This window comes from Capricornis sumatraensis, chromosome 1 (genome assembly GCF_032405125.1).
Source record: "Capricornis sumatraensis isolate serow.1 chromosome 1, serow.2, whole genome shotgun sequence".
Classification (NCBI taxonomy): Eukaryota; Metazoa; Chordata; class Mammalia; order Artiodactyla; family Bovidae; genus Capricornis; species Capricornis sumatraensis.
The window spans coordinates 165,117,046-165,137,178 of record NC_091069.1 but is presented as its reverse complement, the minus strand read 5'-3'; the positions used below and the strand labels follow the sequence as shown (position 1 = coordinate 165,137,178).

Sequence of the window (20,133 nt, the reverse complement as noted above, 5' to 3'; positions counted from 1 at the left end):
CATATTGAAAAGGAGAAACATTACTTTGCCAACAAAGGTCCATCTAGTCAAGGCTATAGTTTTTCCTGTGGTCATGTATGAATGTGAGAGTTGGACTGTGAAGAAAGCTGAGCACCGAAGAATTGATGCATTTGAACTGTGGTGTTGGAGAATGCTCTTGAGAGTCCCTTGGACTGCAAGGAGATCCAACCAGTCCATTCTGAAGGAGATGAGCCCTGGGATTTCTTTGGAGGGAATGATGCTGAAGCTGAAACTCCAATACTTTGGCCACCTGATGCAAAGAGTTGAGTCATTGGAAAAGACTCTGATGCTGGGAGGGATTGGGGGCGGGAGGAAAATGGGACGACAGAGGATGAGATGGCTGGATGACATCACTGACTCGATGGACGTGAGTCTGAGTGAACTCCAGGAGTTGGTGATGGACAGGGAGCCCTGGCATGCTGCGATTCATGGGGTCACAAAGAGTCGGACACAACTGAGTGACTGAACTGAACTGAAGAGAGAAAGGCTTTTTCCTCTGACCTCTTGAAAGAATGGAACAGTTACTTTTTAAAATCTATGAAGTCCGAATTGTATGTTTATTTTGATAGAATGATACTCTGAGCCTTTTAAGTTGGTAAGACATTAAATTATTCATCATGTTATTTTTCTATCAAATGATTCTGTGGTTTACTGATAATGTCTAAATTTCAATGCTAGTGACAGCTCATTCTACAAAACAAATTGAAAGTATTGGCACTTCCTCAATTAGACAGTGGTTAAGTAGATAATAAAGAGAGGTTTGTTATGCAGTTGCTGCCCAAGCTCCTGGAGATCAAAACAGACTGTTGCCAGCCACCCACTTCAGAACTCAATACAAGTGACCTAATGGTTTTGGAGGTTGTTTATTCCATTTCCTTAATAACCAGCCAGTCATTGTGGTCTTCAGAGAATCAGTATTGAAAGGCTATGCATTCTGTGAATCTAAAATCCCCATATAATACAGTCAAAGTTTTTAGGACATAAATGAATGTCGTAACTGCCTACGTGGGGTTTACAGCATCACTTGCCAAGGTGATGTGTATTTCCTTAAATGATTTAGGATATAAGAGATAATTTCCTTTTCTCATTTAAAACATTGTCCAGGTGGCCAAAGAGCATCACTCTTTGACCCTACAGAGGAAATGCCTGCTGACCTGGTTCCAGTGGTGTCAGGAAAGCCTGACTAAGAAGATGGCCCAGGCTGATCAATTTTATTCAGAAATATTGCTTAGGAGAGTTATCCGGAGCTGGCTACAGGTAAGGCCACAAAGAAGAGAGTTTTAAATACATGTCTCTGCCCAACCCTATGCAAGAAAAGTAGGTGTACTCCAGATGTCAAGTCATTATGTTTTTTTCAAGAACAATATAGAAGAGGCAATTCAATCCATTGCTTTGAACTGAATTTGAAAATGTCAGATCAGTTCTTTGTTAGTGTAAAACCTTAAGCACATTTCTTTTCACACAGAGAGTACCCATATAAACTGTAATGTGTCACTACCTCAGCTTTTGTTTTTATACTGATCTGTTTCTTGTCCCATAATTGCTCAAGTGATTTTACTAGGAACCTGTCCCCTTGGTCCTAGAAGGGTTTCTACCCCTCTGATTCCATTATTATCTTTTTAATCCATGACAGAGGATATGGCCTTGGCTGCCATATCCTCCTCATGCCTCCAGTGTCCTTTGTTTTGATTCTTTCTCTTTTGTACTATTTGCTCCAATTTTTTGTCTATGACATTATATGCCTCACTTTTCCCCCGTCTTTATCCCCAGCACCTGATTGATCTAGACGAAGAAGTAAGAAAACTGTGCGTACATTTTCTTCAGAAGAAGATTTTCAGGGCCTGGCGTGACATGGTCAGGGAGGCCAGGGTCGATTCTCAGAAAAAGTACCAGATTGCGGTGGAACACAGTGACAGGTGAGGTTTTCATCTCTGAAAATTCACTCGCAATTTCACAATTGCCTGGGGCAGAGGCTAGAAGAGCTGACCACTCAGAGATGCCTGGCAGGGTTGGCAGCCCCAGCTTGCCCCCTGACTCTGTGGGTGAAGACGGGAGTAACCCCCTGGAACTCCAGGGTCCCCCTCTTTAAAATGAAGAGTAGGAGGAAGATGATGCCTGCCTCCCATCTCACAGGATGGGTCAGAAAATAATGTGAAATACACACAAAGGCGCAGAAGCAGAGGCACTGTATTCTTTGTCATATAGTTTTACCTTTTCTTTTTTCAAATATTCTTTATTGTGAAATACAACGCAAATATAGAAAAGTGCTTAACTCATACCAGCACAGCTTAATGCGCACTGTAAAGGGGATGACACTGCTGCCGCCACCGTCACCACCCCTGAGGTTGAGGAGTAGGACTCTGTTGGCCCCAGGAGCTCCCGCGGGCTCCTCCCTAGTCACGGGTCCCATTGTCTCCTCGCAGAGGTAAACTACCCTCCCGACCTTTATGATAAACACGTCCTTGCACTCCTTTTATTTTTACCTCCAAAGTATGAAGTCAAGACTTGGAGCTTTATAAAAGTAGAATCATATGTCCTCTTAATATTTATAATACAGTAATGACTTATTTAATTCAGTGTCTTTGGGGAATAAACTATTCCATATAAATACACTAGGACTTCCCTGTAACTCAAGATGGTAAAGAATCTGCCTGCAATGCAGGAGACCTGGGTTTGACCCCTGGGTTGGGAAGATCCTCTGGAGCAGGAAATGGCTACCCACCCCAGTATTCTTGCCTGGAGAATCCCATGGACAGAGGAGCCTAGTGGGTTACAGTCCATGGGGTTGCATGACTGAGCAAATAACACTAAGTACATTATTTGTTTTCTAAGTCTTAAGCATTTTGGATAAAAATATTCTAAACTTCACTAGGTACTTCCGTTGGAAAGTAAGCAAACGATTTGTCCTTTATTGGTTATTTAATGTCATTTCTTACAGTTAATGTTGAGTTTCACCTTCAGGTTCTGAGGTGTGAAGACTGCTGTGAAGGTGTATGTCCCTTTTCTCACTGTACTGATTCATTTTTGGTTGCTTTGCTTTCATTTGTATGTATGTGGTGTGTGTGTCTTTTTTTTTTTAATGTGTTTCTATCATGTTGCCAGTGGGGTGCCCACCTCTAGCAAAACCTTGTTTAATTTATAAGTACTAAAATCTGTGGGCTGGGAAAACATAAGCAAGTTGATTCTAATTTTGTCTAAAATAAATAGGCAATGAATGAAGGTATTCAGAGGGCCTGCCTCTGAATAAATGCTCACATTTGAACCTCCCTATTCCTCTTTTATAAAATGAGGATAACTGCAGACCATTTTATGGGGTTGTTGTGAGGACTAAACAAGGTAACAAAGGTCCTCAGTTAATGCACTGCTGACCCAAAATAATAGCTGTGTTTTTTTGTTTTTGTTAATACATTATTATTAAATACCCTTTTTGTCCAAATCTGTTTTCTGTTTCTCAGCTGCCAAAAACAGACTGAGAGATTCACTGAGGCAGCTGCCTGATGCAACATGGGGGCAGTGAGAGGGCTTTCACACACGCTGTTTCACCTGATGAGTGTAGGCTTCGGAGGGGGTCGTGGTATGTCGGGAGTTGCATTTTCAGGTAAAGAAACTGAAGTTACACTTGGTCGGTGAATTGCCCAAATAACAGATGGTGGAGCCTGGACTCCAGATCAGGTTTGAGGTTTTCTGACTCTAAATCATTCTCTTCTTGCTAAGTTAGTCTTCTTCCTCACTTTTCTAATTCAATCTCATTTGTAAACTAAAATACAATAGTAAGATAGTGGTCCTATTCAGAGTGTAAAGTAACAAAATCAGTGTGTGAATCCATGCAGTCCACAAGAATCTCAGCCAACATCTACTTGGTGTAAAAGTACTGCAGAGACTTCGTCTCTTCCTGCTCCGCACCTTGTTCATGCGGTCCAGCCCCACTAGCCTCCTTCAGCGTTCCTTGGACAAACACTCGATCTGCGTCACAGCTCTCGCATGACCCAGAGCTCCTCACCAATCAGGTTTCCTCTCCAAAGCACGCCAACTGCCTGCATTCGTTCCTCTCCAGTAACCTGCCCTATTTTCTTCACAGCACTGGAGACCCTGAAATTGTCATTTAATGTTTACATGTTTATCATCGGTCAGTCCCCATCACATCTTGCTTGCAGCTGTGTCCTCAGCATGACAAAGCCTAGTACATGGTTGCATGACAGATTTTTGGTACATGAATGGATGTTTTATTGCTGCAGTGACACTAATATTTAGTCACAGATCTTTTAAAAGGAACTTTTAACACTTAAAAATTGATATTGAGTTCTTAATTCAACTTTATTTGAATGAAAGAATATTGTACAGAAAAGCTGTGGAAGAAAAGTCTCAGTACTACTGAGAAAGATGATTCCTAACAAGACCATGAGGTTTAATTCTGCATATCTGAATCACTTCTACGTATATATAATTTGTAATTGGATAGGTTTATAATGTTAACAAATCTGATATTTTATACATGGCAGGACTAAGAGACGTCTCCAGACATGAGTCTCTCATTATCGGTAGTTTTCGTGTAGTTCTGCATTTAGAGCTTAGCTATGCACTTGGCCAGTTCTTCTCAACTGAACTAGTACTTCTTATTTTTCTGGTATTGCCTTGATACGATAGTTCTTAACCACTTTGCAATCAAAGGCCCCTGTGAGGCAGTAATGAAAGTCACAGACCTGCTCTCTAGAAAATGCACATCTGCACATTACATACAACTTCACACAAATTGTCAAGGAGTTTGTGAATGTTTGTCAAGGACCTCAGGTGAATGGATGTAGGAAGGTAGATGGATGTAGACAGATATAGATGGGTGGGTAGGTAGGTAAGACTATAAATAAGCACAAAATAAGTGAATGTGACCATATGCTTTAGGAGTTCAGAGGAAGGAAGACAAATGTAGGCAGAAAATTCCCCCAAGAGGCAGAGTTGTTAGGATAGAACAGTAGTAGCTAAAATGCAGAAGTCAGAAAATGGGAGTGTTGCCAGAAAAAAGGTGTGAAAAGCAGGTGAGAGTGGGAGATAGGGTCAAGGTCTGGTAGTGGGGGTCATGGAGCCAAGTACAGGAAGCTATCAATGGTCGAAATGGATGCTAGATGGATGAAAGAAGAAATAAAATGAAGCAGCTCCACTCCTTGAAGCCATTTTTAACTGAACAGTAATACCTCCACCAAAAAAAAAAAAAAAAAATCAGCATTATCAGAAACATCAACTACCAGCCATAAAATTAATGGGGGCTGAAATGCATTCTAGGGGGTGCTTCATGAGAAGGTCAAGAAGCCAGAATAAGTCCTATCTATGCCACTACTTCGGAGAAGGCAATGGCAACCCACTGCAGTACTCTTGCCTGGAAAATCCCATGGACGGAGAAGCCTGGTAGGCTGCAGTCATGGGGTCGCTAAGAGTCGGGCACGACTGAGTGACTTCATTTTCACTTTTCACTTTCATGCATTGGAGAAGGAAACGGCAACCCACTCCAGTGTCCTTGCCTGGAGAATCCCAGGGACGGGGGAGCGTGGTAGGCTGCTCTCTATGGGGTCGCACGGAGTCGGACACGACTGAAGCGACTTAGCAGCAGCAGCAGCAGCAGCATGCCACTACTTATTAAAATATAAACTTAGTTATTCTTGCCTCTGCCTTTACCTTTACTCAAGACATGCCCTCTTCTAGGAAAGCCTTTTCTTTGCCTGATAAAAATTCAGTTCAGGATGGATCAAGATGGCAGAGTAGGAGGACATAGAGCTCACTTCTCCCCACAAGCACATGAAAAATAAGTCTACAAATGGAACAGTTCTCACAGAACACTAACAGAAACCATCAGAAGAACTCTGTACAACCGAAGTTGCAAGAAAGATCTCCACTTAACAGGGCAGTACAGGAAAAAGGTACTGGGTCAGGACCTGGGCCCCTGGGGGTGGATCTGAAAGGAAGAGAAGGTCCCTATGGGCAGACCCTTGCCCTGGGGAATGAGTAGGCTAAGCTGTAGTCTGGGCATGCCAGTCCTGGGGTTCTGTGCAGAGGAGACAAGCCCCTTTGGCTGCTGAGAGAATCACTGGAACAAATAGAAGGGCTGGAGAAGCCTAACTCTATTCATAAGGAGTGCACGTAAGTTGGCTTGCCAACAACCAGGGAAGAGAGAGCCTTGCAGTGGTAGCTGCTGCCTTGCCAGACTCACTAATCCAAATGGGGTGAACACCCCTGCACTGCATGGGGGTCAACCAGGCCCAGGGAGGAGGCTCATCTAGGGACAGCCCAGGGGGATGTGATCCAAGTAGGGTGGTGGTGACCACTGTCAGAGCTCACTCCAGCGATGCCACAGGAGCACACCAGAGTCCCTCTCCCAGAGCACCCCAACTCCCACCCACTCCACACGACACCTTAGCATTGGGTCTGGGGCAGAGAGGTCCTGAGACATGGTTGCCACAGAAGTAGCCCAGATACCTCAATTCCTGCAGCCACAGTGCCCTGACCCTCAGCTCCAGCCTAGCAAATGCCCGGCCCCACCCACTGCACACTACAGCTTACACTAGATCTGGGACAAACACAGTGGGGAGAGACCTTGGCTTGCATCTGAGTGAGGCCCAGGTCACCTACTTAGGTGCTACATCAGTGCCCTGTAGGTGCTTGAGCCCCACTTACTCCAGCACTCCCCCTCCTCTGGGGCAGGGCATGCACTCAAGGGGAATGGAACCTGATCCTCAGGGCTTCTACTCCAGCGACTGGTAGCCTGACAGGGTAGTGACTGCCACAGAGCAGAAAGTAAGTCCTGCCCCTGCACTGGATTTAGATCAAAACCACACCTCCATCAAGGTGACAAAGCTGGCACACCCTGAGGACAGACATGGCTGGCGTTCATATCAAAACCTGCTCTCTCACGAAAAACACTGGACACAGTCTACACAGGGATCTCTCACATAGAAATACTCCTTCAAGACCACAAGGGATAACTAAATACATGGAGACAGAAAATTTAAGTGAAAAGGAAGAGGAACTACTCCCAATTAAAAGAGCAAGAGAAGTCCCCTAAAAGAACTAATAATAAAACAGAGCTCACCACTCTACCAGACCTTGAGTTCGGAAAGGTATTGATAATAATAAAAATGCTAACCAAATTAAGAAATATTATCATTATAAACACAGAACTGTAACAAGGAACTAGAAACTAAAAAAAGAAAAAATTGAACCAATCAAAGATAATTCAGTTTCCAAGATAAAAAGCAATCTGGAAGCAATGGATAGCAGAATAGGTTATCTGGAAGACAGAATAATGGAAATCAGAATAGCAAACAGACAACTGAAAAAAAGATGAACACAACATATGAGATCTATGGGATAATATAAAATGTGCCAACCTACACGTAACAGGCATTCCAGAAAGTGAAAAGAGAAAGGGATCAAAAATGTATTTGAAGAAATTATGGCTGAAAACTTCCCAAATCTAAAGAAGGAAAAAGATATTCAGGTACAGGAAGCACAAAAGGTCCCAAACAGAATAAACCCAAAGAGACCCACACCAAGACATATCATAATTAAAATGGCAGAGCTTAGGATTCTAAAGGCAGCAAGAGAAAAAGAGTTATAAAAAGAAAACAAACATAAAGCTATCAGCTGATTTCCCTGCAGGCCAGAAGAAAGTGGCCATATATTCAAAGTTCGAAAGAGAAAAATCTGCAAACTAGGATACTGTACCCAGCAAGATTAACATTTAAAACGGAAGAAGAGATAAGAATTTCTCAGACAGGCAAACACTAAAAGAATTCAGCAATACCAAACCTAACCTAAAAGAAATGTTGGAAGGTCTTCTCTACATGGAAAGAATTCACTTAGAAAAGGGAAATTCCCAATAGGAAGACCAAATATATAGTTAAGGATTGAAGATCACTTCAATAAGCCAGGACCATCCCCAAGAAAAAGAAATGCAAAAAAGCAAAATGGCTGTCTGAAGAGGCCTTACAAATAGCTGTGAAAAGACGGGAAGTGAAAAGCAAAGGAAAAAGGAAAGATATACCCATTTGAATGCAGAGTTCCAAAGAATAGCAAGGAGAGATAAAGCCTTCCTCAGCGATCAGTGCAAAGAAATAGAGGAAAACAACAGAATGGGAAAGACTAGAGATCTCTTCAAGAAAATTAGAGATACCAAGGGAACATTTCATGCAAAGATGGGCACAATAAAGGACAGAAAAGGCAGGGACCTAACAGAAGCAGAATATATTAAGAAGAGGTGGCAAGAATACACAGAAGAACTGTACAAAAAAGATCTTCACGACCCAGATAGTCATGATGATGTGATCACTCACCTAGAGGCAGACATCCTGGAATGTGAAGTCAAGTGGACCTTAGGAAGCATCACTATGAACAAAGCTAGTGGAGGTGATGGAACACCAGATGAGCTATTTCAAATCCTGAAACATGACGCTGCGAAAGTGTTCCACTCAATATGCCAGCAAATTTGGAAAACTCAGCAGTGGCCACAGGACTGGAAAAGGTCAGTTTTCATTCCAATCACAAAGAAAGGCAATGCCAAAGAATGCTCAAACTACTGCACAATTGCACTCATCTCACACCCTAGTAAACTAATGCTCAGAATTCTCCAAGCCAAGCTTCAGCAATACATGAACTGTGATCTTCCAGATGTTCAGGCTGGTTTTAGAAAAGGCAGAGGAACCAGAGATCAAATTGCCAATATCTTCTAAATCATCGAAAAAGCAAGAGAGTTCCAGAAAAACATCTATTTCTGCTTTGTTGACTATGCCAAAGCCTTTGACTGTGTGGATCACAATAAACTGTGTAAAATTCTGAAAGAGATGGGCATACCAGACCACCTGACTTGCCTCTTGAGAAACCTGTATGCAGGTCAGGAAGCAACAGTTAGAACTGGACATGGAACAACAGACTGGTTCCAAATAGGAAAAGGAGTACGTCAAGGCTGTATACTGTCACCCTGCTTATTTAACTTATATGCAGAGTACATCATGAGAAACACTGGGCTGGAGGAAGCACAAGCTGGAATCAAGATTGCCAGGAGAAATATCAATAACCTCAGATATGCAGACGACACCACCCTTATGACAGAAAGTGAAGAGGAACTAAAGAGCCTCTTGATGAAAATGAAAGAGGAGAGTGAAAAAGTTGGCTTAAAACTCAACATTCAGAAAACTAAGATCATGACATCCAGGCCCATCACTTCATGGCAAATAGATGGGAAAACAGTGGAAACAGTGGCTGACTTTATTTTTCTGGGTTCCAAAATCACTGCAGATGGTGATTGCAGCCATGAAATTAAAAGATGCTTACTCCTTGGAAGGAAAGTTATGACCAACCTAGACAGCATATTAAAAAGCAGAGACATTACTTTGCCAACAAAGGCCCGTCTAGTCAAGGCTATGGTTTTTCCTGTGATCATGTATGGATGTGAGAGTTGGACTATAAAGAAAGCTGAGCTCCGGAGAATTGATGCTTTTGAACTGTGGTGTTGGAGAAGACTCTTGAGAGTCCCTTGGACTGCAAGGAGATCCAACCAGTCCATCCTAAAGAGATCAGTCCTGGGTGTTCACTGGAAGGACTGATGTCGAAGCTGAAACTCCAATACTTTGGTCACCTGATGCGAAGAGCTGACTCACTGGAAAAGACCCTCATGCTGGGAAAGATTGAGAGCAGGAGGAGAAGGGGACGACAGAGGATGAGATGGCTGGATGGCATCACTGACTCAATGGATATGGGTTTGGGTGGATTCTGGGAGTTGGTGATGGACAGGGAGGCCTGGCGTGCTGTGGTTCATGGGGTCGCAGAGTTGGACGCGACTGAACTGAAATAAGCCAGTTCAGTTCAGTCACTCAGTCGTGTCTGACTCTGCGATCCCATGAATCCCAGCATGCCAGGCCTCCCTGTCCATCACCAACTCTCAGAGTCCACTCAGACTCACGTCCATCGAGTCAGTGATGCCATCCAGCCATCTCATCCTCGGTTGTCCCCTTCTCCTCCTGCCCCCAATCCCTCCTAGCATCAGAGTCTTTTCCAATGAGTCAACTCTTCACATGCAGTGGCCAAAGTACTGGAGTTTCAGCTTCAGCATCATTCCCTCCAAAGAAATCCCAGGGCTGATCTCCTTCAGAATGGACAGTACATAGATTAAAAAACAATGAAAAAAATTTTAAAGAGATTATAACTACAATAAACAATAAAAAGATAAACATGAAGATGTAATTCATAAAAATCACAAAACGTGGGTGAGGAGAGTATAAAAATATAGATCTTTTAGAATGTGTTTAAATTTAAAGGACTTAGTTTAAAACAAGATATATTTCTGGGTCGGTCAACATAATTGAACTCCATGATAACCACAATCAAAAAACACAATAGATTCACAGAAACAAGAAAGGAAAGCATATTATAAAAGAAAATCATTAAACCACAAAAAAGATAAACAAGAACTGAAAAAACAACTGGAGAACAAGGATTAAAAATGGCGATAAGTATATACCAATCAATAATTACTTTAAACGTTTATAGACAAAATGCTCTAATCAAAAAACAGAGTGCAGACTGGATTTAAACAAAAACCTGCAATATGCTGCCTAAAAAGAGACTCACTTTAGGGCAAAAGACACACACCGACTGAAAATTAGGGGAGCAAATAGAAACAACAAAGTGGGGTAGCAATACTCAGACAGAATTTACAAACTGGATTCATTCCAGGATCACAAGAATGGTTTAGCATATGCAAATCAGTGTGATATACCACATTAACAAAAGAAAAGAGAAAAACCACATGATCATCTCAATAGATACAGAAAAGGCATTTGACAAAATTCAGCATGCATTCATGATAAAACTTTCACCAAAGTGGGAACAAAGGGAACATATCTCAACATAATAAAGGTCATTTACAACAAATCCACAGCCAACATAATACTTGGTGCTGAAAAAATGAAAGCCTTCCCACTAAATTCAGGAACAAGACAAGGATGCTCACTCTCACCACTTTTCAGTATCAAATTTGAAGTCCTAGCCACAGCAATCAGACAAGAAAAATAAAAGTATCCAGATTTGAAGGGAAGAGGTAAAATTGTCACTGCAGAGAACCCAAAGTCTCTAAACAAAAACTATTAGAATAAATGAATTCAGCAATGTAACAGGATAAAAAAATGATATAACAGAAGTCTGTTGCATTTCTTTACACTAACAGTGAACTACCAGGACGTTAAAAAACTATCCTGTTTAAAATCTCATCTAAAAAATAATATACCTAAGACCAAACATAGAAGGAGGTGAAAGACCTATATGCAGAAATGTATAAAACACTGACAAAGGAAATTGAAGATGACTCAGGAAATGGGAAGATATCCTGTGCTCTTGGATTGGAAGAATATTGTTAAAATGGCCATACTACCCAAAGAAATCTACAGATTTAATGTATTCCCTTTCAAAATACCCATGATACTTTTCACAGAAGTAGTATAATCCTAAAATTGATATGGAACAACAAAACACCCAGAATAGCTAAAGCAATTCTAAGAAAACAGAACAAAGTTGGAGGGGCAACCCCTTCTAGACTTCAGACAATACTACAAAGCTACAGTAATCAAAACAAACAAAACAGATTTACAAATCAATGGAACAAAATAGACCAGAATTAAAACCATGCACCTGTGGTCAAGTAATCTGTGATAAAAGAGGCAAGAATATACAATGGAGGGAAAAAAAAAAGTCTCTTCAACAAGTGGTGTTGGGAAAGCTAGACAGCTACATGTAAATCAATGAAATTAGAACATTCCCTCACACCATATACATAAATGAAATGGTTTAAGCACTTTAAGACAAGTGAACATAGTAAAAACATTCTTTGACATAAATCATAGCAATGTTTCCCAAGGCCAAAGAAATAAAAGCAAAATTCAATCAATCAGAACTAATCAAAAGCTTTTGCACAAGCAAATTGTCAACAAAACAAAAAGAACCTACAAAATGGGAGAAAATGTTTGAAATGATGTGACCAACAAGGGGTTAACATCCAATATAAACAGCTCATACAACTCAATATAGAAAAACAAACAACCCAATCAAAAAGTGGGCAGAAGACTTAAGGAGACACTTTTCCAAAGAAGACATACAGATGGCCAACAGGCACAAAAAAAGATACTCATTTATTACAGAAATGCAAATCAAAGCTACAGGGTATCACCTCACACTAGTCAGAATGCCTGTCATCAAAAAGTCTATGAATAATACATGCTGGAGAGGCTGTGGAGGAAACCTTGTACACTGTTGATGGGACTCGTAAACTGGTGCATCCACTATGGAAGGATGGAGGTTCCTTATGAAACTGAAAGTTTGCAGCTGCGAGCCATGAGCTACAGGGGAATTCGTGACCTCTGGAGGAGAGGAGTTCGATCCAGAGTCAGAGAGAAGGCTTGATCACTCTTAAGATTTTGTGTAATAAAGTTTTATTAAAGTATAAAGGAACAGAGGCAGCTTCTGACACAGACTTCAGGAGGGGACAGAAAGAGTGCCCCCCTTGTTAGTTTTTAGCAAGGAGTTATATATCTGTTAGCAAGCTGCTGATCAGATAAAGAATCCCCTCAAAACAGAGAGCTGCATCAGCCCCTTTCCCACAACACATGTTTTGAGATAGCATTGGCACAAGGTAAGTCATCCCCCCCACACCTTAAAACAATTGACATGAATCTTAAAGAAAGGCAGGTTTCCAAGCAAATAGTTTTATTAACATACCTTAAGAGAACATTTCCATGAGTAACACATTCTGATTTGTTGAATTATAGGTTCAAGGTTTGAGTCTTTAGGCCTAACCCACTAGAAGAAAGGCAGATTCCAAGGCAAATACATAGCTCATTAACATAGCTTAAGAAAAATATTTCCATAAGAAAAACATTGATTAACTCAAGGTTTGAGAAAAGTTAAGGGAGAACCAGGTGTTGCCATGACAACACAGAATTGAAAAGAATCCTTTTAATTTTGAATAGAGAAAGAAAAAAGTGCCACGTGCAGTTTATTTCCTCTACTTGGGGACCCCTAGCCTTCCTACCTGTTACCCTCTCAAAACTAAAGCTACTATATGATCCTACAACCCCACACCTGCGTATATATCCAGGAAAAATGAAAATTCTAATTCAAAAAGATACATGCACTCCAAAGTTCACAGTAGCAATTTACAATAGCCAAGACATAGAAAAAAGCAAATCAAGTGCCCATCAACAGATAACTGGCTTAAGAAGATGGCCGAGTAATATTTCATTCACACAATGGATACTAACTAGTCACTGAAAAAGAGTGACATAGTGACACTTGCAGCAACATGGATGGATCTAGAGAGTGTCATACTAAGTGAGTTAAATCAGAGAAAAACAAATACTATATGATACCGCTTTTATGTGGCATCTCAAGTAATACAAATGAAAGTATACACAAAACAGAAACAGACCTACATACATAGAAAACAAACTTACGGTTTCCAAAGGAGAAAAAGAAGGGAGAAGGGACAAGTTAGGAGTATGAGATTAACAGACACAAACTACTGTACATAAAATAGGCAACAGTATTTACTGTATAGCACAGCAATCACACCCAGTATCTTGTAGGAATCTATTAATATAAAGAAAAATAACAGGAAAAAAAGGTTTTGGAGATTATGAACAATTAGCATTCAGTTAACAAATACCACTTTATATTCAGTATGTAATATTACAATAAATGTCACTAAAAATACAAATGAAACAGTCATATATCAAATGTTTAAAAGTTCAGACATAATCTCTTTCAAAACCTGATGCTCCTCACCACCAGACCAGGCAGCAAGGACCCTGCAGGATCTCCACCACTGTAGCCCCCGTGCAGCACTGAGGTGACCTGTTTGCCAGGTTAAACCCTATTTGGGCAGACACTGGGCTACCTTTCCATCCCTGGGGCAGAGCTGGAGTGGGCACTAAGGAATCCCGTAGTCATGCTGTCCTAACAGGCCATCGCCTGCCTCCCTATGACAATAGACACCCCCGCTTCAACACGTGAGCAGAGACCTCTGGACCATGTTTTCAGATCCTGACCCAAGGGTGTTTTTTCCTCAACTAAAATTCAGGACCGTTGGAGGTGAGGTTTTTTAAATCTCAGTGGGCTTTTTAAACCATGTATGTCCAAGTACCAGGACCTCAATGCTTGTAACTGGCGTGTGCCGCACAGGTTGCACGCAGGTTCCCAGCATCTCCACCATAAGCGCTTTGGCTGCTCAAGCCCTCGCTCCTGTAGACTCACCTCACCCATAAGGTGCAGGCTGGAGCCAGACCCCCTGAGGAGTGTGTCCCCTGGCCGGTGCACTCAGGAGGCCACCGGGTGCTCGGCTCAGATGTCATCTGCTCACAGAGGCTTCCCCTGACCACCTGACAGAAGAGAATAACCTGCCAGTCACTTCCACCTGCTTCTGTTGCTTCATTTTCTTCACCGTGCTCATACTGTCTGAATCCCAACTGTGACTTCCGTACCTTTCCTATAACATTTTATTCACAATAAAGGTGACTGTTAAAAATTTTCAGTGCAGTTTGATGGAAAGTTAACTTTTCCTCAGTATATCACTTTTTCTCTTTTTATTCTTAAAGGAGGATTCTCTGGATCACGTTTCAGACATGGAAGAGGTTTGCAAAATACACAAAAGAGGAAAGACAAAAAGAAGAGAGGCGAGAGCAGCTCCGTAGGAAGGTAGCTGAAATTCTTCCAGATTTCCAGATGTTCACACTGCTGTGACTCGGCCGTACAGCACTCAGATGCTCGGCCCTTGGGTAAGGAGTCTGGGGTGCACAGGGGGCCACAGCCCGCGCAGGCGCAGTGCAGTGCTTACAATGGGAGTTTCGTCAGTCCGTGTGTGGGTTACCTCCACCCACCCACGTATACGTGCAAACATCTGGCTTATGTTCTGTCCCATACTTTTTGGATCAAAGGAATTATTTTGTGAATGTATACTTCCTTCTTTGATTTATCTTGGATTGCTAATCAGTCCACTAAAGCATTTATCACAGCAGGACCATCCAAAGGAACAGTCTTGGGCTCTGCTGTTCAGATGTACCCTATATATTTTTAGTATCATAAACTTTATGATGTTTGTTTCCTTAAGACTGTGCAGGGAAATGTGTCCTTATAGCTTACTGTGAATTGTTGACCAATGTAACTTTAACTCAATAGAAATTAAAAATAGTGGGTACTTAGAAAAGGAGGGCCAGTCGTCTAGTCCCTCAGCGACAGCAACAGGCATTCTGCCACACCCTGTCCATTTTGCCCACCTGATGGAAAACTGTGGATCAAAAGGCACTCCAGGAAGCCACTGCAAAGGATAGCAGCATCTCCTGATTTCAGAGAAACGGGGGCACCAAAGATACTTCTCCTCAGTGCACTTTTATAATGTGAAGAGAAGTCCAAAAGCAAAGACTATCAAAGGCCGTCCAGCAGTCTGTTAAAATGTAGGCTCATGCTTCCAGCTGCAAACTTGAAATAACACATTTGATTTGTCTTCTAATCCTCAGCTCAGCTTGATCTATGTATCAAGCTTGTTGTTCAGTTGCCAAGTAGTGTCCAACTCTTTGCAACCCCCTGGACTGCAACACCCCAGGCTTCCCTGTCCCTCACCATTTCCCAAAGTTTGCCCAAGTTCATGTCCATTGAATCAGTGATGCCATCCAACCATCTCATCCTCTGTCGCCCTCTTCTCCTTCTGTCTTTAGTCTTTCCCAGCATCAGGGTACTTATCTTGAATTCAAAGAATGTTTTAATATTTAAGGTGCTAAAGAATGTAAAGACTGACACAACACTCCTGTGAACTGTCTGAAAGAGTTACCTGCTAGAAAAAAAGTTTTCATTACAAAGTACATGCATATAACAACAAATTCAGGCAATAAATGCACACAGTAAAGTGAGACAGTCTCTTGCAGCCCTGAGGTAACTACAACTATTTGGTAAGCTTAAAATTTGAGTTGGCAATAAAATTCTGTATGTTGTTCAATAAATCGTGTTATTGTCTCTTATTTCCTAGAAGGTATATCTAGCTACACCACCTACAAAATGACATATCCTTCTTCTATGGAAGATGTATTATGATTTACTCAGATACCAAAAAAAAAAAAAAAACACTATATTGAGCTTTATTTCTTCCAGTCTCCCTATTCTCACTTATCTTTTCCTTTAATATGATTGTAATCATCATCTAAAAATTCTAAGACTAATGGCCGCTAAAGGAATGGGACTAAAAGCAACTCATAGTTAACCTCTTCCTGTCTAAATCACAATCTATTTTCACTTATCTTTAGCACATTGGCTGATATTAGCAGTCAGAAATAAAATACAAATTTTGTTTTAATGCCAAGTCAGTAGATAAGGAAGGGTGGATCCCTCAAATAAACGTGCCAGGGGTCTAAATAAATTGCAGAAAGCTTAAGTTTTCTCTCTTAACCTTTATTTTTACTTTGATTTCACCTCCAGCATCAGTAGAAATTGAGTCTTCAGCAGTCCACATTCTGATTGTTTCAGCAAGGACTTTTTACCTACCTACAGAAACCTTCTGAAGAGACACAGGAAAATAACTTAGAAAATGACCTACTTAGCAAGAAACTTAGTAAATGACCTAACAACTTCTTGCTGCTGTATCCTAAATATACAATTTAAATGCTGGAGAGGGTGCGGAGAAAAGGGAACCCTCTTACACTGTTGGTGGGAACTGTGAAGATTCCTTAAAAAACTGGAAATAGAACTGCCATACGGCTCAGCAACCCCACTGCTGGGCGTACACACTGAGGAAACCAGAATTAAAAGAGACACGTGTAGCCCAATGTTCATCACAGCACTGTGTACAATAGCCAGGACATGGAAGCAACCTAGATGTCCATCAGCAGACAGGTGGATAAGAAAGCTGTGGTACGTATACACAATGGAGTATTACTCAGCCATTAAAAAGAATGCATTTGAATCATTCTAATAGGGTGGATGAAACTGCAGCCTATCATGCAGAGTGAAGTAAGTCAGAAAGAAAAACACCAATACAGTATACTAATGCATATATATGGAATTTAGAAAGATAGTAACAATGACCCTGTATGTGAGACAGTGAAAGAGACACAGCTATAAAGAACAGACTTTTGGATTCTGTGGGAGAAGGCAAGAGTGGGATGATTTGAGAGAATAGCATTGAAACATGTGTATTACCATATGTGAAGTAGATCGCCAGTCCACGTTCCATGCATGAGACAGGGCGCTCAGGGCTGGTGCACTGGGACGACCCTAAGGGATGGAATGGGGAGGGAGGTGGGAGGGCGGTTCAGGATGGGGGACACATGTACCCCCATGGCTGATTCATGTCAGTGTATGGCAAAAACCACTACAATATTGTAAAGTAATTCAGTTCAGTTCAGTCACTCAGTCGTGTCCGACTCTTTGCGACCCCGTGAACCACAGCACGCCAGGCCTCCCTGTCCATCACCAACTCCCGGAGTCTATGTCAGTGATGCCATCCAACCATCTCATCCTCTGTTGTCCCCTTCTCCTCCAGCCCTCAATCTTTCCCAGCATCAAGGTCTTTTCAAATGAGTCAGCTCTCCGCATCAGGTGGCCAAAGGCCAAAAGGTGGCCAAAGTAATTAGCCTCCAATTAAAAAAAAAAAAAAGATACGATTTAAAATGTTATTGCTGGACTTCCTTGGCGGTCCAGTGGTTAAGACTCCAAGCTCCAGTGGAGGGGGGATGGGGAGGCAGGTTTGATCCCTGGGGGACTAAATTTGCACATGCTGCCCAGCCAAAAACAAATAAAACATTGTTGCTAGTAAAATGCCCAAATAAGCAGTATCCCCAGCCTACACAACTGGAAAACTAACCCCAAGGAAAAGAACAGTTGAGGGCTGGGGGTAGTTTCCGTCCACAGCATGGGGAGGACAGGTTGCCAGAGAGGCAGCCCGGCTCTGATGCAGGCTTTTCTTAAAGCTCAAGAGAGTTCAGGAGACAAACCAAGAAGCATCAACTATTTTCCTTAAAGAAAGCACTTTATTTTCCATTTAAACAACTTGGTCACGGTACATTATTTTACATGAATGGCAGTCATTTTTTAAATCTCCATTTAAAAGGCCTTGTGTCTGAGTCTGAGGTGATAAGAGGATATGAATACAAGTATAAAAACAGTGCAAAACGTTTAGCCCACAGCCTCCAGATTTGGCTTCAGAAATCCCCTCTAACGTTGCTGAGTTAGTTCCATTAAATATGAAATATAATATTAAATAAATTTTCCTGGGCTTCCTCTAGTCTAACATCAGACCCAGAAATGCAATCAAATGAAAAGGCTCAGAAGCCCTAACAACTCAAACCGTCAAAATCACGCAGACTATAGGATCACAACAGGATGAGTTTGTGAGTTCTATAACACAGCATCTTGTCTGTGGCACCATCTGAAGAAACAGCGGATTTTAGTTGCATCCATAACTAGAATAGACTAGCTGTGGTTTTAAAGCTTTGCTCTTAAAAGTATTATTTTTCTAGAAGTAAAAGATGCTATCAGGAAGGTTAGAGTTGTGACAAGTCACAGGCCCGACGGAAATAGTCACAACCCCTAAAGGTCTCTGTTCAACCAGGTTTTGACCTGCTGCTGATACTACAGTGAAAAGGTTTGTGCCAACTGAAGTGGGAATAACTATCCATTAGAAACAGGATTAAATGTAGCTGATTTTGCAGAAAGTTTGTATTAGTCACAACAAACATCCACAAGAACATACTGAATTTTCTTCAGCATTAAGTGAAGCTTAGTTCTCATTCACCACCTGCATCACCTTTGTGATGTTTAATACAAAATGGCACACCTGTCAAGCTGCTGATGAGAAAACCATTTTCCAAACAGGTACCTCAAGCAAAAGTCTCCATTATCCATTTCTTATTTGAGGAAATGCTTTTTAAAATACAGGATACCAAAATATGGCTAAAATGAAGTTGTCATATAAACCTACTTACCTAATTTAAAGAGACCTTAAACCTCACAAAACATTAATTTTTAAACATCCTGGTTAAAACTGTGCTTCAAGATGTCATATTTTTGCTTATATAAGTTGAGTTTTATAATAAAAAAGCTAACATCCCACCCAAAGGAAATAGCCTATTAAGCAGATGGTCACTCTTACAGAGAACCTTACCAGCATTGTGTCTTCTGGCAGTGGAAGATTCTAGTATAGAAAATTTTTTCTTGCTAAAAATTTTACAAGTACCAAGGACTATTGCATAAGAGAAAGTCCGTAGCAGTCTTTCTGCTAGGCAGATGGTACAGTGGAAGACAAGTACTTCATTCACCAAAGGAAACCAGCACTACTTGGAAAGCAAAGATTTACCGGATCCTAAACACACACACGGGTGGCTGACATGAGAAGGGCAGCCCAGCATCCCCAAAACACACTTAAGGCTTGACTTCAGCAGCATCAGAGAAACCTACCAAAAAGGCAGTGTCAATGGATGGTCAGCTCGCTTCAGGTGTGACCAGCAGTAACCACAAAGTACTCTGGGTAGCATAAGAAACGTTTTTAAGTATTGAAGGATCTTCTCCCTTTATGCAGTCCTGATCATTAATGGTTTCTCTCTCTGATCTTCCAAGTGGACCCTTTTCTCTTCCCCAGAAAGAGGACACAGTGGCATGACCATAATGTAAGTGGTCGGATCACAGTAGATCATTTAGTAAACTCCATATCCAGCATGTTTAATAACAGAGGCTGAGGACGTGGGGTGACAGGGGGAGACCCACTTTGTCTGCACTATATTGGGGCAAGCCTGCTCTTACAGCCAAGAAACTGTGGGCTTCAGGTTTGCTGGGCAATTCCCCACGGTTACCACCACCTTTCTCTGGGGCTCATTCACTCACAGAGGCCTTGTCCTTTAAAAAAAACAAAATCCCTCATATGGTTCCAGATGGTAAAAAAGCTTGAAAGTCCAGGAGTACAGCTGAAGGACGTCCCAGAGTCTACAGAAACTGCTCACAGATAGTCCCTTGGCTGCTGCTCCTTTTGGTGCAAATACTTCAATAGGCTTTTACCTCCACAAAACCAGTGAGCTTTGCAAAGGTTTGTGCTTGCTTCTGTAA

At 41.5% G+C, this 20,133-nt stretch overlaps 1 protein-coding gene across 1 annotated transcript in view; it reads left to right on the top strand.

Moving 5' to 3' along the window:
• The window catches only part of CCDC191 (coiled-coil domain containing 191), a 91,431-nt gene extending 76,641 nt beyond the window's left edge, over positions 1-14,790 (top strand). Inside the window, exons 15-17 of the mRNA XM_068968459.1 lie at positions 1,126-1,278; positions 1,792-1,937; positions 14,646-14,790. Of these exons, the coding sequence (XP_068824560.1) occupies positions 1,126-1,278; positions 1,792-1,937; positions 14,646-14,790 (444 nt within the window). The remainder of the gene's footprint in view (positions 1-1,125; positions 1,279-1,791; positions 1,938-14,645) is intronic.
• Positions 14,791-20,133: the final 5,343 nt, after the last annotated feature.